This window comes from Microchirus variegatus (genome assembly GCF_963457635.1).
Source record: "Microchirus variegatus genome assembly, chromosome: 2".
In the NCBI taxonomy this organism is placed as follows: domain Eukaryota; kingdom Metazoa; phylum Chordata; class Actinopteri; order Pleuronectiformes; family Soleidae; genus Microchirus; species Microchirus variegatus.
Window position 1 is genome coordinate 41,956,034 of NC_139803.1, and position 24,673 is coordinate 41,980,706.

Here is a 24,673-nt window from a genome sequence, read left to right on the forward strand (position 1 = left end):
CGACACTGGATTAAAAGTTACTCTTATAATTAATTATCAACAGTTCCAAACGGAACAGCTATGGTTTGGTGAGGTTGCTACGACTTTCCCGTTTTACGAATCTTAAAAATCCAAATACTTTGCTAGCGGCGCGTTCCAGTTGTAGGCGGAAGTCGGAAATTGTCCGACGCAACCTGCAGCAATTGACATAAGATTGCAAGATACTCTTAATAATTAATTATCACGGATATCGCGAACAGCAATCGGGGGGCGTTGGCGAGGGTCGCTACGACATCCGGCTCAACTCGGAAGATTCTACAACCGGAACGCACCGTTCCATTCTCGGCGAGTGTGTGACTCCATGTGCTTCCGGGCTGTCCCAATAAATTCCCCCCCCCCCCCCCAACCACAACACCACTTCTTTTAAATATGAAACTTTTTCTACCCCCCCCCCCCCCCTCCTCTCTCAGGTTCCCTTAAATTTAAAAAAGCCCAAATGTGTCTCTGAAGTGAAGTGTCACCCCCGTGCCTCCCTCCTCTTCCTCCCTCCTCTTCCTCCCTCCCTCCACCACAGATGCCATATTTAGGCTACAAATGTGAGGAGATGACAGCGTTGTAAAATGGTGCCCGTGCTGAGATTATAATTAACATTTCCAACCTACATCACTCTCCCTCCTACTCTCTCTCTCCTCTCTCTATTCACTCACTCACTCCTGTACAATAAATGGGAGGAAAAAAAAAAATGCAAGAAGAAGAAAGAAAAGGAGGAGGAGAGAGAGGAGAGAGAGAGAGAGAGAGGGTGACCAAACAGAGGGAGGGAGGGGGAAACGGCGTATGCTTGTATACAACCCTGATTTCCATTTTTTTTCCCAACTCGTAATGTATTTAATTCAAGTGAAACGTAATCATGACGTGTCGTGTCATTAATCTCCTCGCCGCCTCTCCCGTAAGTACACTGAGTCTTTACTTTCAACGTACATATATATCTGCATCTATCTACTCACTCTTATCTCGGTTGTTTTTTTTTTAAGAGAAGCCAACACTTGTGTTTAACGTGCGCACTTTTTGTGCACCGCTTTGGCGCGTGCTTGTCAAAAAAACCCAAACATTTTTCACGCGTTGTAAAAAAATTTTTTTTTTTCTTCTTCTTCTTCTTCTTCTTCTTCATCGTCCACGAGGAAGGACAATGTAGTAGTAGTTGTTGTTGTTGTTGTTTTATTATTATTCCTATGTTTTTTGGCGTAGATGTGTGCGTACGCACGGGCGCGCACTCGCATGTGGAGTGACTGGCATCATGCATGTGTGTGTGTGTGTGTGTGCGCTCCGGACACACTTTACGTATGTGTCATGTATGTGGGGGGAAAAGCCGGTGTATGTGCGCGCGTGGTCGACATTGGATGGAGCTCGAGCCGCGCGAGCCCCCTTCGCTCGCTCGCTCGCTCGTGACGTGACAAAAAAAAAAAGAAATATGGTGAGATATAAATGAGGAAGCGACAGAGAGAGAGAGAGAGAGAGAGAGAAAAAAACAAAAACAAATGACGCGATTTATCCACACGAAATAACGTGAGATGGAAGCAAGAAAAAAAAAGAAAAAGTCACTCCGGAGTCGTTAAACGTGGACATTCTTTTATTTGCGTAACTTTCAAAGTTGCGTTCGCGGACCCAAACCAAATGTCCGTGTTTGTGGATCAGGTTAGAGGAGAGGAAGAGGGTCACAGTGTTTCCTTGTTCCAAACCTGGGAGGTTTGAAGAAGAAGAAGAAGAAGAAGAAGAAGAAGAAGAGGAAAAAGAAAGAAAGAGAGGCACAAGTTGTTGTCGGTGCGTAACGGAGCACATTTACGCTTTAAAAAGAAAAGTGGATTTCTGCGCCTTTGACTCAGAAACGGCGTAATTTGCAGATAGAGCCGGACTAATTCTTTTGTGGCGCACAATGCCCCCAGTGTGTGTGTGTGTGTGTGTGTGTGTGTGTGTGTGTGTGTGCAGCGCATTGTTTTCCCCGAGATAAGCCCCAGCGTCACTTTCATGTGTGCGCAAATAACGCAGCCGCAGGCGGCTGTGGAAATAAAAACCTCCGCACACACACACACACACAACCGCTTTTTTTTTTTAACTACTTGTCCTAACATCACCTCAAAGCTCGCAAAGTAGCGTAGTAAGTCTACCATGTGTGTGTGTGTGTGTGTGTGTGCACGCACGCGGCCAAAAAAATCTGCGCTAAGTTTTGCTTTAAAAACGTGTGTGTGTGTTTTTTTCTCCTCTCCGGGACACTGGTGTGTGTGTGTGTGTGTGTGTGTGTGTGTGTGTGTGTGTGTGTGTTCCCGGGGAGTGATGTCGGTTCATGGTTGAATTGGCAAGATGAAATCCATGATGGCACTTTTTTTTTTTTTTATTATTCTCCTCCTCCTCCTCTTTTCCTCCTCTCTGCTCCGCTCTCGCGCACTCCGTCTTTTTCCCCCTCCCTTAATCTTTTGTATAGAAAATTTAGGAACAAAATGGAGAAAGGAGAGAGAGAGAGAGAGAGAGAGAGAGTGAGTGAGTGAGTGAGTGAGAGAGTGAGATCCGCTGACATGACACACAAACACGACTTCACCTCCCCAAAAAAAAAAAGAACTCCTCTCGCTCTTGTTTTTGCGGCTTTAATGGCGTTTATCTGCAGCAATCTTTGTGCGCGCGGGGCATTTTTGTTGTTGTTGTTGTTGTTGTTGTTTTTTGGGAGTGGGGGGGTTTGTTTTCATGAGTGCATTGTGTTTGTTGACGCTTATTTATTCCATTAACGCGCCTCTAATTGAGATGGCCGCGAGAGAGAAGAAGAAGAAGAAGAAGAAGAAGAAGAGGAGGAGGAAGAGGAGGAGGAGGAGGGGAAAGAGCGACTGAAAATGGTTGCACGTTATTGACGCACATCACAGCGGCTGAAGGAGGAAATTCCTCCCGAGATAAGGCGCAGACGTGTCATCTGTCCTGGCCGCAGACACTCCCGTCTCCTGCTCCACAGCCGCTGGAAGAGCGTTTTTAAAAAAGAAGAACAAGCCCCCACCCCCCCCCCCTTGAAAATGTGCCCTATTTTTAACACCACATGCAAAAAAATGTCGTTGTTTATTTTGGAAATAGGTCAGAAAGTCACTTTGATACACAGAGAGGTCATTATTGTGCTGTAAAAATGGGAAATAAATCCACAAAATTCTGCCACCGTATAAAATCGATAAATCGCGCGTAAACGGTGAGAAATAACTTTGTAAAATAGATGATTCCGCGTAGTTTAAGTCTTTAAAGGCGCAAGAGAAAACTTTAATGCGGAGCGGCTCGGTAAATAAATGTAAAACGACGTCCAAAAACTGTACAAAAAAACAGCCAAAATATAAACTTTATACATTTTACTCGACTCAAAGTGTCTCCAATCGAGTCTTTTATTAAATTTTCTACCCAGACACTCGATAAATGCTTGTTTTTTAAAGTTTATGTGATAAAGTTTAGTGTTTGAAAACGTTTGGACGGACAAAACCAGACAAATAAGGCCCCCCCCCCCCCAAAAAAAAAATGGGACAAAATGTCGTGAAATCAACTAAAACACTGACGTACAACAACCTGACAACATCGGGATTAAAGAAAACCTGAAGATCGTGACTAAAACGTCATTTTTAACACCACATCCAAAAAAATGTCGTTGTTTATTTTGGAAATAGGTCAGAAAGTCACTTTGATACACAGAGAGGTCATTATTGTGCTGTAAAAATGGGAAATAAATCCACAAAATTGTGCCACCGTTGGATTTTCTCACGTATAAAATCGATAAATCGCGCGTAAACGGTGAGAAATAACTTTGTAAAATAGACGATTCCGTGTAGTTTAAGTCTTAAAGTTGCAGCTCGGTAAATAAATACATAGATAAATGTAAAACGACGTCCAAAAACTGTACAAAAAAACAACCAAAATATAAACTTTATACATTTTACTCGACTCAAAGTGTCTCCAATCGTGTCTTTTATTCAATTTTCTGCCCAGACACTCGATAAATGCTCGTTTTTTAAAGTTTATGTGATAAAGTTTAGTGTTTGAAAACGTTTAGACGGACAAAACCAGACAAATAAGGCCCCCCCCCCCCAAAAATGGAACAAAATGTCGTGAAATCAACTAAAACACTGACGTACAACAACCTGACAACGTCGGGATTAAAGAAAACCTGAAGATCGTGACTAAAACGTCATTTTTAACACCACATCCAAAAAAATGTCGTTGTTTATTTTGGAAATAGGTCACAAAGTCACTTTGATACACAGAGAGGTCATTATTGTGTTGTAAAAATGACACAAACACGGGAAACGAATCCACCAAATTGTGCCACCGTCTGATTTTCTCGATAAATCGCGGGTAAACGGTGCGAAATAACTTTGTAAAATAGACGATTCCGCGTAGTTTAAGTCTTTAAAGGCGCAAGAGAAAAGTTTAATGCGGAGCAGCTCGGTAAATAAATGTAAAACGACGTCCAAAAACTGTACAAAAAACAACCAAAATATAAACTTTATACATTTTACTCGACTCAAAGTGTCTCCAATCGTGTCTTTTATTCAATTTTCTGCCCAGACACTCGATAAATGCTCGTTTTTTTTAAAGTTTATGTGATAAAGTTTAGTGTTTGAAAACGTTTGGACGGACAAAATTGTGCCACCGTCTGTTTTTGTCACGTATAAAATCGATAAATTCGAGCGTAAACGGTGAGAAATAACTTTGTAAAATAGACGATTCCGTGTAGTTTAAGTCTTAAAGTTGCAGCTCGGTAAATAAATACATAGATAAATGTAAAACGACGTCCAAAAACTGTACAAAAAACAACCAAAATATACACTTTATACATTTTACTCGACTCAAAGTGTCTCCAATCGTGTCTTTTATTCAATTTTCTGCCCAGACACTCGATAAATGCTCGTTTTTTTAAAGTTTATGTGATAAAGTTTAGTGTTTGAAAACGTTTGGACAGACAAAATTGTGCCACCGTCTGTTTTTGTCACATATAAAATCGATAAATTCGAGCGTAAACGGTGAGAAATAACTTTGTAAAATAGACGATTCCGCGTAGTTTAAGTCTTTAAAGGCGCAAGAGAAAAGTTTAACGCGGAGCGGCTCGGCAAATAAATGCAACACGACGTCCAAAAACTGTACAAAAAACAACCAAAATATACACTTTATACATTTTACTCGACTCAAAGTGTCTCCAATCGTGTCTTTTATTCAATTTTCTGCCCAGACACTCGATAAATGCTCGTTTTTTTAAAGTTTATGTGATAAAGTTTAGTGTTTGAAAACGTTTGGACGGACAAAATTGTGCCACCGTCTGTTTTTGTCACGTATAAAATCGATAAATTCGAGCGTAAACGGTGAGAAATAACTTTGTAAAATAGACGATTCCGCGTAGTTTAAGTCTTTAAAGGCGCAAGAGAAAAGTTTAACGCGGAGCGGCTCGGTAAATAAATGTAAAACGACGTCCAAAAACTGTACAAAAAACAACCAAAATATACACTTTATACATTTTACTCGACTCAAAGTGTCTCCAATCGAGTCTTTTATTCAATTTTCTACCCAGACACTCGATAAATGCTCGTTTTTTTAAAGTTTATGTGATAAAGTTTAGTGTTTGAAAACGTTTGGACAGACAAAATTGTGCCACCGTCTGTTTTTGTCACGTATAAAATCGATAAATTCGAGCGTAAACGGTGAGAAATAACTTTGTAAAATAGACGATTCCGTGTAGTTTAAGTCTTAAAGTTGCGGCTCGGTAAATAAATGCATACATAAATGTAAAACGACGTCCAAAAACTGTACAAAAAAACAGCCAAAATATAAACTTTATACATTTTACTCGACTCAAAGTGTCTCCAATCGAGTCTTTTATTAAATTTTCTACCCAGACACTCGATAAATGCTTGTTTTTTAAAGTTTATGTGATAAAGTTTAGTGTTTGAAAACGTTAAGACGGACAAAACGAGACAAATAAGGCCCAAAAAAATGGGACAAAATGATGTGAAATCAACTAAAACACTGACGTACAACAACCTGACAACATCGGGATTAAAGAAAACCTGAAGATCGTGACTGAAACGTCATTTTTAACACCACATCCAAAAAAATGTCGTTGTTTATTTTGGAAATAGGTCAGAAAGTCACTTTGATACACAGAGAGGTCATTATTGTGCTGTAAAAATGGGAAATAAATCCACAAAATTCTGCCACCGTCGGATTTTCTCACGTATAAAATCGATAAATCGCGCGTAAACGGTGAGAAATAACTTTGTAAAATAGACGATTCTGTGTAGTTTAAGTCTTTAAAGGCGCAAGAGAAAAGTTTAACGCGGAGCAGCTCGGTAAATTAATGCAACACGACGTCCAAAAACTGTACAAAAAACAACCAAAATATACACTTTATACATTTTACTCGACTCAGTGTCTCCAATCGAGTCTTTTATTCAATTTTCTACCCAGACACTCGATAAATGCTCGTTTTTTTTAAGTTTATGTGATAAAGTTTAGTGTTTGAAAACGTTTGGACGGACAAAATTGTGCCACCGTCTTTTTTTGTCACGTATAAAATCGATAAATTCGAGCGTAAACGGTGAGGAAATAACTTTGTAAAATAGACGATTCCGTGTAGTTTAAGTCTTAAAGTTGCAGCTCGGTAAATAAATGCATAAATAAATGTAAAACGACGTCCAAAAACTGTACAAAAAACAACCAAAATATAAACTTTATACATTTTACTCGACTCAAAGTGTCTCCAATCGAGTCTTTTATTAAATTTTGTACCCGGACACTCGATAAATGGTCATTTTTTTTAAGTTTATGTGATAAAGTTTAGTGTTTTAAAACGTTTGGACGGACAAAATGAGACCAATAAACCCCCCCCCCCAAAAAAATGGGACAAAATGTCGTTAAATCAATTAAAACACTGACAACAACCTGATAACATCGGGATTAAAGAAAACCTGAAGATCGTGACTAAAACGTCATTTTTAACACCACATCCAAAAAAATGTCGTTGTTTATTTTGGAAATAGGTCAGAAAGTCACTTTGATACACAGAGAGGTCATTATTGTGTTGCAAAAATGGGAAATAAATCCACAAAATTCTGCCACCGTCTGATTTTCTCGCGTATAAAATCGATAAATCGCGCGTAAACGGTGAGAAATAACTTTGTAAAATAGACGATTCCGCGTAGTTTAAGTCTTTAAAGGCGCAAGAGAAAAGTTTAACGCGGAGCAGCTCGGCAAATAAATGCAACACGACGTCCAAAAACTGTACAAAAAACAACCAAAATATACACTTTATACATTTTACTCGACTCAAAGTGTCTCCAATCGAGTCTTTTATTCAATTTTCTACCCAGACACTCGATAAATGCTCATTTTTTTAAAGTTTCTGTGATAAAGTTTAGTGTTTGAAAAATGTTTGGACGGACAAAACGAGACAAATAAAGCCCAAAAAAATGGAACAAAATGTCGTTAAATCAACTAAAACACTGACGTACGACAACCTGACAACGTCGGGATTAAAGAAAACCTGAAGTTAGTGACTAAAACGTCATTTACGCAAATTTTGCTGAATCAGGGGGGGAAAAAAGCGTAAATTGCGACATTCCTACGCTAAGAACCGAACGCAAATATGACTTTTTTTTTGCGTCTTTTATAGCTACAGGTGACGTAGACTTTGGCGCCGCAATACAGATCGTATTTACGAACTAATGACGCAATACTCGCTTTACAGCAGTTGAGAGTCGATGTCCAGAAGCGAACGCCAAACACTGGGCCAATATTTAAAGGTCCGGGTTGTGTGAAATTTACGTCCAGAAATTCGAAGATGAAGCAAAGATGCGTAAACTGCGACAAACGCTACGCTAAGAGCCGCACGTAAACGTGACTTTTTTAGCGTCTTTTTATAGCTACACGCGAGTCCCAATTGTGGTGACGTAGACTTTGGCGCCACCTACAGATCCTATTTACGAACTCACTACGCTCTATCCGATTTCTAGAAGTGAGCGCCAAACACTGGGCAAATTTTTAAAGGTCCAGTGTGAAAAAGAAGCGTAAACCTCGACATTGCTATGCTAGGAGCCAGACGCAAACATGACTTTTTTAGCGTCTTTTATAGCTACAGGTCCCAACTGTGTTGACGTAGACTTGGGCGCCACCTACAGATCCAGTACTAGTGACCCAATACTTCCAATATTAAAGGCCCAGTGTGTGAAATTTACGTCCAGAAATTGAAGATGAAGTGAAGATGCACGCAAACATGACCCTCAACTGTGGTGACGTAGACTTTGGCACCACCTACAGATCGTATTTGCTAACCAAGTACGCTATATTCGACGTCTAGAAGTGAACCTGGGCCAATATTTAAAGGTCCAGTGTGTAAAATTTACGTCCAGAAATTAAAGATATTTGATTTTTTTTTTTCTTAGCCCAGAATGAACCTTTTAAATTTACATCAGTAGCCTGGGACGATATTTAAAAATAATAAAATAAATAAAATCACATGACTAAAACGTCATTTACGCATATTTCCCTGCATCAGGAGGAAAAAAATCGTAAATCAGGACATTGCTACGCTAAGAGCCAGACGCAAAAATTACTCATTTGTTGCGTCTTTTATAGCTACAGGTAGACTTTGGCGCCACCTACAGATCGTTATTACAAACTAGCGACCCAATACTCCCAATATTAAAGGTCCAGTGTGTGAAATTTACGTCCAGAAACAAAAAAAAGAAAGTAGAGATACTCTAATTTTTTTTAATGATTTTTAGCCCAGAATGAACCTTTAAAAAACATTTAAAACACGGTAATTTTCACAATAAATGTTCTATAACCACTAACTTATATATATGTTCTTATATGGGAACCTGCAACTTCAGACAATTACATACTGTACCTTTAAAGAAGTTGCCTCGTGTTTTTTTTTTTTCATCCCGTCTTCATTCAGACTTCTCTTTTATTTGTTTTCAAGTAGCATCCTCCTCCTCCTCCTCCTCCTCCTCCTCCTCCTCCTCCTCTAACCCCGCCTCCTCCCCAATCTTTGCACATACTGTACCGCACTCGAGGGGGCAAACGTACATGTGCACGAGCGTGCACGTGCGTGCACACAGCCCCGTCCAGGTGGCTCTTGGGGAAGTGGTTGTGTGCCGACGGGGAGAAAGAGAAAGAGTGTAGCACCAATCAAGGCTTCTGATTGATATAATTGGGTCATTAGTGCGCTGTGGGAGAGGCACCTGCTCGGCCTCAGTGAGGCACAATCTACTGCACGGTGACATTTTACAGACTGCGGAGAGACTTCTGCCCGGGATTAGCCCGCATTTAGAGCGCATTAGCTTAAATAGTGCGCCACTTGTGACCGTTGCGTGTCGTAGTTGTGGACCTTTTTTTTCCCCTCCACAGAAGGTGGAACGGTGGTCAACGGAGGCCGTGACAGCCCCCCCCCCCCCCCCCCAGAAACAACTTTTTAAAACGCTGCGTAAAGTTGTCATGATGGACGTTATGAGTTGTTTTCAGTATATGTTGCGTTAGCAGGCATGTCCAAAGTCCAAAGCTTCCGTTTTATAATGTATTATTTATGGCTGAAAAACAGCCTTGGTCATTGTTTTGCTTCGAAATCTGATTCCTGGATTCAAAATTTCACTGGGTTAGGGTTAGATTTGGTCAAATTTCCACTTAAAAAGGATAATAACGCGACAAAATCGTTATAAAACGGTGCATTTGTACGCATATGTTATACTGTTAAAAGAAAAGGTCTGAAGTGACCGTCGGCCCCTGGAAATATTAAAAAGTTTGGACAAATTTTAGGGTTAAAGAACAAAATGGCATTATTCCATGTCTAAATAAATGCTAACCTAGCATCTTTCCACACACGCCTACTTGCTATTCGTCTGCCACTTTATTAGGTTTACACCTGTTCACTCTGATCGGCCAACCACGCGGCAGCGAGTCAACGCAAATCGTCTGAAGTTTGCCGATCTGCGCATTTGAGGATTTTCACTCACAGCTACATCGAGAGTTTACAGCCGTTCGCGGGGAGGAAATACCTCGTCGATTGCCAAAACACTGGTATTTGACGACATCTCCGAACGCACAACGCGCGTCCAAGGCGGCATCTCGCGTACCTTGCGTCCCGCAGACTACATCGTATATATCGCGAGGTACGCCTCGCGCTGCTGCAGCCAAACGTCCCGATTATTGGTTCTCGTTCGCGACAGAAGAACGGCGGGACGTGGGGGAGAAGTTCCAGAGAAGGTGTGGAGTGCTTTACGATCAGGTGGACTTCGTAGGCCGATGAGTCGAGAGTTCCATGACGGTCGGTGTCAGAATCAGTAGATTCAGGATTTAACGCTGAACTGGGGTCAGGTCATTCATCCGGGATATTGGCATCGGCACTAGGAGTTCACAAAGGTCTGGGGTCGATTTAAAGTGTCCAGAGGTTTGTCGAGTGGTTGCCGCAGAGTTTTCAACGCCGGATGTAACCCGCTGTGATCTATTCAGAGTGTCCAATTAGCGATGAGCAACGACCTTTGGGTGTCTTGAACAGCAGTCCTTGACCTGGCGGGGGATTGTTGTGGCAAACGTTGCGCTTCAGTGGCCTCAAAGTTGACCCACATACCGTCGTGTCAAAGGCCGCGTCTCGTACGACCTTTGTAACTTTGACGAATTCAGCTTCGACGCTCTCTTTTAGGCAAGAATCGGCCGAGTCGGTGGAGGAGTGAAAAGTATTCGCTAGCTTCTTTTTTAACCTTGTATCAAACTCTGTTCTTTCTTTTGTGTGTGTGTGTGTGTGTGTGTGTGTGTGTGCGGCTTAGTGGAACCCTGTGTGTTAGAAGTGTGTGTTGAAGTGAGCGCCGTTACGCTCACATTTAACAGATTATTGCCTTTTCCCTTCAGTGCGGTCAAAGCCTCTTTCTTTTAAGCGCGTTTTCACCTTTTTTCGGCTCAAACGCCGTCGTAAACACGCGGCCCGTTGATTTACGCTGAGTGACGGTTTAAGTGCTGACCCTCCTCATATGTATATATATATATATATGTTATATTTAACCGTGTGTGTGTGTGTTTCTAAGTAGGAGAGCACATGTTCTGCATATTTCCCCTGGGCTGAATAAAAGAACCGGCCTGTGTGTTAACAGTTACTATTTTTTCACCCCCCGGATTAAGGTTCTCGTAGGTGCCCACATGTCTGATATACGTGATATTCCACAAGGAGGTCACAGTGAGGGGGTCAGCGTCCCTGGGGTTTGTGGGTAGTGGGTGTTCTTTATGTAATGGGACATGAATTATCTGATGGTACTTAATTTAGATCCGTGAAGAAGTAGAAGTAGGTAGGGTTAGCTTGCGCTCCCTGAGCTCCTGCAGGTGATCGTCACCGTGCGCGGTGAAGCTCCTTTAAGGATTCATCGGTTCAGACTCGCGGCGCGGCCCGCGTGACTCGCAGCGAAGCGTCTCGTCTCGCCGCCGAGACGCTGTGATGTTTTCCGACGCTCAGATCTGGCAGCTCCGCCGCGTCGCTCCCGGTTTCAGCTGCTGATGCTGCTGATGCTGCTGCTGCTCGTGTTGCTCTGCTGGAGGAGCAATTCATTGAGAAAGAGCTTAAGCAACAGCTTGACAGTTAAGGAGAGCAAGGGAGAGGTAGAGGAGGATAAATTAAGCGGTAAGGTTGGAGGGCAGAGGCACGGAAGAGCAGAAAGTGGCATCAGTGGGACAGGGAATAGTGCCTTTTTTTAGTCTGATTCATTTTTGGCTTTTGGATCGAGGAAAACATGAAAGAGCTGAAGGGAATATGGGAGTTGAAGGATGCATAACTAATACTTAATGCTAAAATCAGCCCCGGCATCAATTTTTGATAGACAGCTCTACCCCCGACAGTACCGTGAATTAGAGTAGCTCGATACGGCCAAAGAATCAGAAAATGAGCCGATGATATTTGGTAAGAGCAAGATTTGTTTATCGTAACCGCGCAAACCACGTAAAAGTGCGGTTTTCTTTTGCCGTGCACAACGTCCTGCTGCTAGCACAAACCTCCACGTAAGGCCCGTTAGTTTTGTATCATATCAGCCTTTTTATCCACAAGGGAACGGTGTTTTGGGAACCCATCCATCCATCCATCATCTACCACTTTATCCTCCACCGGAGGGTCTATCTCAGCTGACATTGGGCGATCGGCGGGGTACAACCCTGGACCATCGCTGGGCCATATACATCGCATGTTTTTGGACTGTGGGAGAACAAACTCCTTGCAGTAAGGAGTTTGCATGTTCCAACTAGTGCTTGAACCCAGGAACCCGGGTCTTCTTGCTGCAAAGGCGAGAGTGCGCACCACTACACCAACCGTGGGCCCGTTTTGGGAACCCTAAGATGCTTAAAGAAAGGGTCCCAGATCGGGGAAACGATGTCTATGTTATGGTATGTTTCTGTGGCAGCGTTACAGCGCCACATCCAGGCCTATACGGGCATATACGCTACAGTTTTTAAGGCCCTTTTTTTTGGGTGTTTACACTAAACTTGTAGCGTGAAAGTTGGGCAGCCCATGGCTAAGTGGAAAGGCCTTGACCTGGCCACGCTAGGTCAAGGGTTGGGATTAGCCGTTAGCATGGTGGGTTGCGTCAGGAAAGGGCATCCAAGTCCAGAAAGGAAGAAGAAGAACTTTTTACTGTGTGGAACGAGATCTAAGACCACGTACTTTTCCCACAGTGTCAATACAATCAAATGACCAAAACTTCATCCACGGGGCCATGACCTACTTCCCAGAAAACTTCAACAAAATTCGTCCTTGACTGTTTGAGTTATGCCGCTCACAAACAGAGACCGTGAAAAAAAAAAGCGGCCGAGAACATAACCTCCTAAGTGGAGGTTTAAAAAAAAAAAAAAAGGATAAAGCAAGGTTTTTTTTTTCTGTTGAAGGAATCCACCAGACGCTTCTTCACAGTTAAGTGTCGGGCACACAGTGGGAGGTTTCCCCCCTCATCACTGCTGGAGCTGGAGATGAGAGCGCAGACCAAGAAGCGAGTGAAGCGGGGGTTCAGGGAAAGGTGAAGTAAAGGAAATGAATACCGTCTGTGGGGAAGTTCGCCACGTGACCATGCGATAAAAAAAAAACCACAGGTCCAAATTATACTGTACCTCACAGAGAGCGCGAGCGAGCGAGAGAGAGAGAGAGAGAACTCCCTTCTTCCTTGCTCACTCGCTGATTCATCCTTGTTTCTTCATACTATTTCTTTTTGCGGTCAGTCTTCTTCTCAAGCACCCATTCATACCCCCGATGAGACACCTCATCTCCAACACTTTGTCACATGGGTCCGAGTAGCGCGGCGGAAAAGAAAGGTTCACTTGTGAGGATTTACAGGAAACACGCGGCTGTTTGACAGTTATTCTTCTCAGCGTCGACTTTAAGCCTAACCCTAACCACAATTCAAACTCTAGCCCTCAGAAGTAAGGTTCCGCCTCCTTAGGAGCAAGTGTTTGGTCTCGATGGGAACTTCCGATCCTGATCAAGTGCTACAAGAGGTCAAAGACTAAGAAAATTTGACATATTTAGCAGATAAGTGCCATGATTAGCTTGTTTCTGAAGAGATTTTTGCAACGTTCAAAGAATCTATGGATATTGCGCCGCTAAAAGCTCCATCGACACGACTGCGCTAACTTAAAACGATTGGCCGGCCAAGTCCGTATCGCACCGCTGTCGAGGCATAAAGGTTAACACCCAGTATACGGCGTTGTATTTACACAACCCCAACCACAATTCAAATCCTAGCCTTAAACTTTCCCCTCAGAAATAAGGTTCTACCTCCTTAGGAGCAGGTTTTTGGTCTTGAAGGGGCCTGATCAAGTGCTACGAGAGGTCAAAGGCTAAGAAAACGAGACATATTTAGCGGAGAAGTGCCATGATTAGCTTGTTTCTGAAGAGCTTTTTGCAACGTTAAATGAATCGTTGGATATTGCGCCGCGAAAAGCGATTGCACTAACTTAAAACGACGGGCCGGCCCGAGTCCGTATCCCACCGCTATCGAGGCATAAAGGTTAACGCCCAGTATAGTATAACCCTAACCACAATTCAAATCTTAGCCCCTAACCTTTCCCCTCAGATATAAGGTTCTGTCTCATTGGGAGTAGGTTTTTGGTTTAAGGTTAAGGACATATTCTGCGGAGGAGTGCCATGATAGGCTTGTTTCCGAAGAGATTTTGCAGTAAACGGTCTATAATCACCATCAGCGTTAAAGAATCTATGGATATTGCGACACGATTATGCTAATTTAAAACGACGGGCCGGTCGAGTGAGTATCGTTATAGGTTAACGCCCAGTATACGGCGTTGTATTTACACAACCCTAACCCTTACCAAAACCACAATTTAAAACTTAGCCCTAAACTTTCCCCTCAGAAATAAGGTTCTGTCTCATTAGGAGCAGGTTTTTTTTTTAACAAGGTCAGTGTTTATGCCAGAAAAAGGTCGAGAAAACACCCGGGAGTTGCTTTTTTTTAAGGTTAATGGAGGAGGCGTGAATGAAAACAACCATCGTCAAGTGCCACGAGAGGTCAAAGGCTAAGAAGAACGAGATATATTTAGCAGAGAAGTGCCACGATTAGCTCGTGCCAGAAGATTTGATTTCGCATCAAACGGTCTGTAATCATCATCAACGTTTAAGGAATCTATGGATATCGCGTCCCGCTAAAAGCTCCATCGGCGCGTTTACGCTTACTTAAAAACGGCGGGCCCGGGCCGAGTCCGTATCGCGCCGCTACCGAGGCATAAAGGTTAACACCCAGTATACGGCGTCTGTGTTTACACGGCGATCATTAACATAAAGCTGAGCCGCTATAGCGCTGCCTGCCCACACATACTCACACTGCTACGAGCACTAAATGAAAGCTGTTCACGCCCTCACATTTACAATTATGATGTGTAGCGTGGCGGCGTGCACAGACCTGCTCCGACTGTCTTTCACAATAAAGCTAGAGCTACCACTCGGTGGAGATATTTACACAATGATTCCAGACCCCCCCCCCCCCCCCCCGCCCCAAATATAAACTTGTCTGAACATATTGTGCTCCTACTCCCTTGGCAGCTATTTATCATGGATGTGATGTATCACAATGTGTGTGTGTGTGTGTGCATTAAGTGAGGGCTGCTTAGTCATACAAGTGTCGGAGTAGTTATCAGTACTTAAAAAAAATGCTGCGGGGCGATAACCGGGCCCAAAAAATTTTTTTACGTTTGTTCTGTAATTTAAAAGGTGGAACTCAGGTTATCATAAAAACACACAGCGATTAGCATAAAGTCAACGTCTTTGGGAAGCTTTAAAACCGTAACGTTTACTTTGAAGCTGGTTATACTGAACAAAAAGTAAATTGTGGTTTTGGTACTGCTTAACGAACACAACGCTAAATTCCGTGAGAAATATAATGACGGTATATGAAAACACGCCATACATGATACCAATGATATCGCGAAACAACGATTCTGTCGTATAGCGATACATCACGATATCTAAGTGACAAAACATTAACTTGAAAAGTTAAAAGTGCAGGGTTTCTCTATTTCTATTTGATTTTAGTAGGCCAGGTTTACCATATTGATGAAGTATATTAGCACTATTGCCAAACATTGCTAATTAGCAATAAGCTAACGACAATGTTGCCACTGAGGAAAAAGACAACGTTCATGTCCTGAATATAGTTCCAGACGTCGTCATTGCTTAGTCATACAACAGTATTGTCGTAATACAAGCAGCATTTAGCGAAATATACTGATGTTGATGCAGGTACTTGTTTTGTGTCACAATAAATACACCAAAAAAAAAACCACAATTGCCAGCATCCCCGAGGCTTTTCGGCTGTGAGCCACATGCTAACGCTATTGTTATTTTAGTAGCCAGGTTTACCATATTGATTAAGTATGTTAGCACTATTGTCAAACATTGCTAATTAGCTATAAGCAAAACTGAGGCTAACAGAAATGCCCGTAGCTCATTAGAGTTGGCTAATGATGACATCTGTAGTTTTTATGACGCACAAAAATCTACTAGGTTGAAACGTTTTCTTGCTAAGAGCAAAAAGACGTTCTAGACATCATTATTGCATTAGTCGTAAACAAATAGCATTAGCAAAAGACGCTAGTGAGGATGCAGTTACTTGTTTTGTGTGACTACGCCATAAAAACAATTGAAAGCAGGTAAACGCTATTCTTTCCCTTGTGTTAGCTACAGAATAACACAGTTCCTTTGTGCTGGGAATCAAACGGTGATTTTTTCCGCCAAAAATCCGCCAAATTTTCTATTCCTATCGTGCGATCGGTTTTTAACCAACATTTAAAAGCAACAAAAACTTCCACCATCACATCTCCCCCCCCTACAGTTGCACCTTGTGGCGCCTCATTGTGCGACTGTTCTGTGTCAATTTCTGCAGCAATTTCCGATCTTTAATGATGTGGACAAACACGTCACCGGCTATGTCTGGACACGGATGATTGAAGTCGGGCACCCATCCCCCCACAGCCCCTCCGTGGTTTTTTTTTTTTTTTTTTTTTTTCCCTGCATCCTTTGCTGCTGCACCTCCTCATCTCTGTCATCTAACCAAATTTTTTTTTTTTTTTTTATTCATTATTGGCGTCTTCGACGGTCCCGGACGGAACAATGCATAGCGATGCTGATATTCATATGATAATGCAATCAGACTCAACAATGCATTTGTCTCTGTTGTCGTCCGCTTGTATATGCTCAGTTTTCCTAACTGTTCCGTGTCATGGCACTCTTGTTTCCAGCACGTCTGCCTCTTTTACCCTTTTTAAAAAAAAAATATTTTATTTTCTCTTCCCCCCCCCCTCCTCTCAACACCATGTTGGCAATCACGTTAAATCATTTTCAGTCTCACGGCTTCTGACAGTCTTTTTCTTCACTGCTCAGTTTGTAACCGCACTGTATCTTCCTCTCTTCTCTGTGTTTCGTTCGTTCGTTCTTTCTTTCTTTCTTTCCCCTCTGTCTGCCTCTCTTTTTTTTCGCTCTTCGCCATGTTGGCAGGGCCCAATCTACCAGCTGATATCAGCATTCCCTGGCACTTGGCCAACTGGCAACACTGCGGGAGAGAGAGGGAGGGAGACGGAGAGAGAGAATGAAAGAAAATTAGTGAATAATAGACGGAGGGAGGGAGGGAGGGAGCGAGAGAATGAGAGGGGGATGGGACGAGTATGAATCAGGGGGAGAAAGAAAGACAGAAAGGCAAAAGGAAGACGGGGAGAGAGGAACAATAATGGTGGATTAAGAAAGGACTCAGTGTGTGTGTGTGTGTGTGTGTGTCTGTTTATGTGATTGATATGGTGTGATATCCCTGTGAGTCATCGCCGAGCTAAAATGTCAACTGGCTACATGAGAATCTCTTTGTCATCCACACACACACACACACACACACACACTAATCCAACATATCATATAAACACTTAAGTGACCGTGCCACCGTGCGTGGAAAAAAAACAAACGCGCACAAATGTGGGAGGCGACGTGCTCACACACCTGCGAAACACAGATGTTCCATTGTTTTTGCCACAATGACTGATGACCTTTTGTTTTTCGTTTCAACTCCTCGGGAAAAAAACAAAAAGGCAGACGGACCCAGCCCCATGTGCCGAAATCCAGTCTAACTGTGTGTGTGTGTTTTGCTGACTCTTGTTATGCGTTGCCGGACAAGAAAATAGAAGAAGAAGAAGAAGAAGGAGAAGCCATAATTTGTATATTTCCGTAAAACAAGTTAGCATGACTAAGCAACTGCTTAAGGTCAAAGCCGCCACACCCACATGGAGCAGACTAATGCCTGTATGTGACTGTCTCTCTCTCTGTGTGTGTGTGTGTGTGTGTGTGTGTGTGTGTGTGTGTGTACATACAATCCTGATATAAGCAAAAAATTGCTGCTACTGTGTGAGTGCACAGGAAGGGCGGTGAGGGGAAGTCAAAACATTGCGCACCCATCCTGTTTGGGACAGTCCATGTCCTGTGGTGGTGGTGGTGGTGGTGCCCTTAACTCCTAAAACACACACACACACACACACACACACACACACACAGACAGACGCTGACGTGCGCGTTCACACTCGCGATAATCGTCCCCATATGTCGCCAAACAGTTGCGCGTGAACACACGAACAGGTGCGCACCTGTTACTCTGTGACGCTGCAACCTGCAGAACGTAGCGTTCGTACCTTCAGATCCTCCTGCCTTTTACTTACATTTTTAAAACAACACACCACACACACACACACATACACACACACGCATCCACAGCGCTAATTACAGCGCATTTGATTCTCTGCGTTTATTATGATGAAGATGAAGACTCTCGGTGTGAAATTGCCTTTTTAAAATACTCAAAATCCCACACCTGTGGTTCATCACTAAATATTGCAAAGGCATTGTTTTTTACGCCTACACACCGACACTGATGTTGCTTATGTAACCCGTGTGTTTAGCTAAATTGCAGCCCCCTTTATATACACAACGCAACCTCATATATTATTATTTTTTTTGTGTCCCTAGAAAATCAAAGAAGGAGGCCGCCGCAGAAGTGTGTCGCCCATCAGCCGAGACAACAAAGAATGGCATAATATCACACGCGCTGCTGGTAATACTTCACCGTTTGCATATATACACGCACACATTCTTGCAGGTGTATGAATAATTCAACGCGATTAGGTCTTATTTTTCCAGCTATTTTTGGATCTGTCGATATATGATAAAGAATGCAAATTCAAGCGAACCGTCTCAACGCTAAACTAAACTGTCCCTCGTCTCTGTTTCTCTACCTACAGAGGATGGATTCTCCACCAGAATGTGTGTTGTCGCTTTCCTGTGAGCAGCCCCAGTCCCCCCCGACGCTGCCCTCCCTGGACCACAGCCCCCGGGCGTCGTCCCCCCACAGCCCCGTCCTCCTGCCCGTCCACAGCCCCGTACCTTCCCCTCAGAGCCCGGACACCACGCCCTATTTCCCCCTCTCTCCCTCCCCTCTCCACGAGAGCAACAACATTATTAACCACCACGACATTGACGAAGAGGACGATGAGGAAGGGCTGGATGGAGTTCCGCCGTCCCCGACCCCGGCGGTGGCTCTGTTTCCAGGAAGTGGGGGACAAGACGCCGGGTGCAGCCCTTGCTTGGACACCTCCCCTCCGGCGACTCCGTCGGCACCACTCCTTGGGTTTGGAGCCCTGGAGCTGGCCCTGTCCTCTGGACAGAGTGGAAACTCCAGCGAAGAGCTAGACCTCCAGCTGTTCCAGAAGGATACCGTTACCAGGGCAATACCTGGAGTGGGAGGGGCCTCATCAGGGCCTGCGCTCAGGTTTCCCTGTCACGTGTGCGGGAAGAGATTTAGATTCCAAAGTATTTTGTCTCTTCACGCCCGCGCTCACAGTCTAGACAGAGACCGCAGGGCGACAGCCATCTACCGTTCTGGACTTCCCTCAGCGCCGCTTAAGCAGCACCTCAAGGTCCAACAGAACCACAAAGACATCATCCAGAATCACAGAAGTCACACAAACCAGCGTTTACTGCCAGGGACACTCATCCAGCATCTCACGGAGGAAGAGGATGTCGATGGCGGGGTCAAAGGTTTTGACGAAGGCCTACAGACCGACAACAACCCAAACTTTTTACTGGACGATAGCACACCACTGACCCCTCCACTTACAGAGGATCCTGTCTCTGTGACCTCTCCCTATTCTACCATAGGGGAGGGTGCATCCACTCCCACAGCAACGACATTTCGCTGTCATGCCTGCAAAGGCAAATTCCGCACAGCCTCAGAGTTGGCACGCCACGTCCGCATTCTCCACAACCCGTATAAATGCACTCTTTGTCCTTTCTCTGCCAGCCAAGAAGAGAGCCTGGCATCACATTTGCAGGAGTGCCACCCGTCTCCCGAGGTACCTGCTCTGCCACTGGCTTTCAATTCGAGGCCCATTATCGCGACCCCTGACACTCCTGTTCCCACCCCATCTCACACTCCTGCCCCGACCCCGAGCACCCCACAGGCCGCGTCAGCTGCAACGTCAGCTGCCACGGCGGCTGCCACGGCGGCTGCGTCCGCTTCACTGCCGGCGTTTCGCTGTGAAACCTGTGGACAGCGGTTCACCCAGTCTTGGTTCCTCAAGGGACACATGCGAAAGCACAAAGACTCCCTGGACCATAAGTGCAAGGTGTGTGGCCGTGGCTTCAAGGAGCCGTGGTTCCTCAAAAACCACATGAAAGTACACCTCAACAAGCTCGGCCTCAAAGCTGGGCTGGGAATTCTTGGGGGACCAGGGACCACTGAGCAGCAGGCCAAAGGCTCTGCAAGTAATCACTCCCTCAATGCCCTCTACTCTAGTCTCCTTATGGCTCAGCGAGGAGGTGGCAGAGGGGGGAGGTCAGAGAGGAACAGTGGAGGCAGATTAGAGATGGGCTCAAGTAAGTCAGCCATCCTCGGCTACCTTGGGCTTCCCAGTGATGGCAGTGGGGCCAGCTGCATGGAGAGGCTTCAAGCAGTGGCTCAGGTGGCAGAGATGGGAAATGGTGGCGGTGGACTTGTTGGCCCAGGAGGAGGCGACCTCGGAAGACGAGGGGGAACAGCTAGAAGCTCAAGTGACGCTACAGCATCCGTATCTGAAGGAGGGGAACAGGCAACATGGTGGCAACTGGTGGCTCGCAGCCTCGCGGTTGCTCAGCAGCAGCAGCAGCAGCAGCAGCAGCAGCAACAGCAACAACAGCAGCAGCAACAGCAACAGCAAGGCCAACGAGGCCAAGGACGGAGCTCTGTGATCACCGAGTCTGACCAAGTCAGAGCCTACCTCGCAGGCCTGGAGGCTAGAGAGCAGTCTGGAGCCGCCGGAGGACCGTGGGAATGCCCAGATTGCGGAAAGCTTTTCCGCAGTTTCCAGCAGGTCGTGGTTCACGCTCGAGTCCACGCTCAAAGACCCCAGAAAGGAGCCGGCGGCGAGGAGGAGGGCGCCAGTAGCCGCAGAGGAGCGGGGCTCGGGAGAGGAGGCAGCGGCGAAGCGAGGCAGGAGTCTCAGCTCCACGGCGGTGGATCCCAACACGCCGGGGACGTGAGACAGGAATCCAAACTACACGGCGGTGGATCACAACAACCGAGCGCAGCCGCAGGGTTTCACTCCGTCGTCTCGGGCTTCAAAGGTACAAATCACATCTACTTTTCTCTATTTGGTCTGTTGAGTTGTGTTTATTTGCGCACAACTCGAGGTGCTATTCTCACCAGAGTATATTATTTTATATTGCTTCTCTGTTGTAAATATACGCTCTCAAAGGGGCCCTTAACACCAGCTATTATCTTTACATTTTTTTCTAACTCCACTCGCAGGAGAAAATGGCTTGACGGCAGTCTCCTCGATACCTTCAGTTCCCATCAGGGAGCGAGTGCGTGGTAGAGGGATAAAAGACTGCCCCTACTGTGGTAAAGCCTTCCGCTCGTCACACCACCTTAAAGTGCACCTAAGAGTTCACACAGGTGAGAAACTGTTGTGAGTTTAACAAGCCACATGGACCTTTTTTTTTTTTTTTTTTTTCAACCTTTACAAATCCCCAGAACGGTTTTCTTTTTTTACACATCACCTTAGAGAGATGGTCAGAGCTAATCATAGCCCTCCACGGCCGCCAACCGAGCAGCTCCAGTGGAGCAACTCCTGCTTAAGTGGCCTGCTTGAGGGTATATTAACATTACTTTTTTTTTATTGAGGGTTAAAAAAACATTGAATCCCTTCAGGGTAAAATCCCTACAAAGGCTGTTTTTTTTTTGGAGTAACCTCAGCGCTGAATAAAAGTCTGATTTGAGTGAATACAGTTCAGCATATATGCTCACAGATTTCGCCATAATAACACATAATCCCCTCCATCTTTTCTGGGATTCACATCGCCCCTGACCTGGTCTTTTGAGCAACACGATCTGTAACTGTTCCAATTAAATCCACCTAAATTATTCTGACTGCAGGGTAGAACAATTCTGTTAAAAAAAAAATAAACCTAACACCGATATCTGATCATTTTGTGACAGTGAGTAGGACTATAAAGAATAAAATGGAGACTCTTACTCACACACTTGTAAATTAATGATCCATACTCCATACATAATTCTTTATCAGCGGGAGTCACTGTCTCTTATTATTTGCCTTTGCTTGATGTATTTGATCAAAAACTACGACCTCTCCTCCCATGTTCAAATCTCCGGCTCTGGGAAAATGGGGCTCGTCCAAGTCTTTTCAGGGAGACGGTGCCCAAAAAAGAAAAAATGCATTAAATGAAACCTATTTAGTATTTCCATCATGAGTGCTCATCTACAGTTGGCAGCACACTCGTTTTTATTATTCACAAAATCACACGGCTCCTTTTCTCGCTCACACACTACTGCGACTCGTCGAGCGATTACCACATGGTCAGTAATTTAAGTGAAGGCATTAAATTATAATAATACTCTCTTGATATTATTGTACCGTCCCCTTGAAAATACCATTACCCTTTCATACCATCATTGTGTTTTACTCCAGAAACGAAACCCAAACCGTTCACGCAGCCACATCTACACTCAATAAATCTTCATTCCTTTGTTTTTTGTTGTCCCTGTGAATCAGATAATTTATGCTTTCCTAATGCAGTGTACATTCTGGTGTTGATTTGCCTCCAGCATGATGCCCCCTCCCTCCATTTCCCAGTAATATAATTGTTGATCAGTGATGGAATACTGCCATCTCCCTATGAAATGAGTAACTACATGTCTCACTCAAAGACCGCTTCAATGACAATGTATGAATTTGCATAGCTTTTTAAATACAAGTCGTTGATACAATTGGTAAAAATGTCTTGATAATTGCTACCTGTGTTTATTCTAATGGTAGTTTTCTCAATCCTATTTTTTCCTCCAGGCGAGAGACCCTACAAATGTCCGCACTGTGACTATGCGGGAACCCAATCAGGCTCGCTGAAGTACCACCTCCAGCGGCACCACAGGGAGCAACGCAACGCCCTGTCCGCCTCATCCAACTCCTCCACCGGCCTGACCTCCACCATCAACAGTTTGACCTCCGCGACGCCCGGCCTGGTCAAGCAGCGCCGATCCCAAATCAACCACGGTCCGCTCAACCGAGGTCCGGCAGAGCAGGCCTCGCCTCGGCCAAGTCAACAGTCCTGGCTCCTGGGGCTTCCAGACCAACGGGAGCATCAAAAGGCCTTGGCTGCACTAAGGGACGTCGACTTGGAGACCCAGTACAGGTATCTGTCTGGGGTGATGGGAGCTCTTTACCAGGGAGGAATGGAAGGTGGCTGGATTAGAGAGTCTCCCCCACCAAAGGCCCCTAAAGTGTCTCGGCGTAAGCCCCTCACGACGAGCCGGATGGTCCAACCCTCAAGTGACAAGGAAGGGCCTGCACCTTCGACTCAAGGTGGAGGCTTTGAACCCTTGGATCTCTCCCGTCGTCCCTCACCTGGCCTGGAAGAAGATGGCGTCATGAGCGTAGGGGAAGGGGGAGTCGTCGATGGTGGCGATAGCTCATCAGGGGTGAAACTGAGCCAGTGTTTGTTCTGCTCTTTCCGTACGTCTTCAGCAGAGCTGATGGCCATGCACCTGCAGGTCAACCACACCAGTAAGTCCAGACGCAAAAGAAGCTCTTCGACTATCATAGAAAACAACGGGCCCCCAAAGGCCACCAAGCCCCGAATGGATCACTCCGAACTGGATTCCTTGGGGTTATGGAGGCACGAGAGTGACGCTGGCTCCCAGGCACCACTTGGGGGATGGTCCTCAACCACGGCCCAGACCCTCAATGGGCTCTCCGAGGATAAAACAGAACATCTGGATCACGGTCTTGACCTCCTCCCAGACTACAACATGGCCTCGGCATCCAAGAATGTAATGGACAGTCTGAGCCTGAATGAGAAGCTGGAGGATGAGGAGGAGGAGGAGGAGGAGGAGGAGGAAGAGGAGGAGGAAGACCAAGAAGAGGAACTGGAAGAAAATATGGAAAACAGCAGTTTGGAAGACTCACAGGATCAGGATCTGAGGATGTCCCTCGCTCTTTCACCAATCCTCAGCTCCAACCACATGATGGAAGAGGAGGAAAGGATTTGAACGGGGTTTTTTGGACGACTGCATCGACACGGAGGTTTTTGGTTCATTGTTTTCATCTAGATTTGAGATATAACCGAAGTATCAGCAAGGAGGCTTTGCAGAGAGAAAGGGGTTTTTTAGGTCAAATGAAGAATTCTTTTGTTTCTATCGGAGTTTCGAAAACGATGGAAGGATCCCAGCTGTTACAATCCCTCCAAAATGATCTGTCTTCGGTCTTCGACAGCGTGGTCCACCTCAACATATGATAAATCCTGTATAAACGAGAGCACGGCTGCATCTTTTCAGGATTTCTAGACCACCTTTTTTTTTTTTCCACTTTCGTGCTCCGAAGTTGGACGATAAAAGTCGACGTTCCTTATTCGAAAAGTGAAAGTAGAGAAAACCTCGGGGCAGAGCCTGCATCATTCCAGAGTGCACTGCAACGCATTCGTTTCACGCGTATAAAGGACTGTTGTTTATCTATAGCAGAAATACTATAGTCATACTAATGAAGTTGACTGTGAAGAGACGCTCTCTCCTGACTGACCACTGAACAGTTTGAAAAACCTTAAGCTTCGAGTTCCTCCTCAGAGCGCGACGACGCGGAG

At 44.8% G+C, this 24,673-nt stretch overlaps 1 protein-coding gene across 1 annotated transcript; it reads left to right on the forward strand.

The window, feature by feature from the left end:
• Positions 1 to 886: 886 nt before the first annotated feature.
• znf219 (zinc finger protein 219) lies at positions 887 to 24,086 on the forward strand (the record flags this gene model as incomplete). The annotated part of the gene is made up of 4 exons (XM_083907445.1): positions 887 to 925; positions 18,787 to 21,145; positions 21,330 to 21,476; positions 22,885 to 24,086. 4 exons carry the CDS (start codon positions 887 to 889, stop codon positions 24,084 to 24,086), a joined length of 3,747 nt encoding a protein of 1,248 aa, XP_083763571.1.
• Between the last annotated feature and the right edge of the window lie 587 nt (positions 24,087 to 24,673).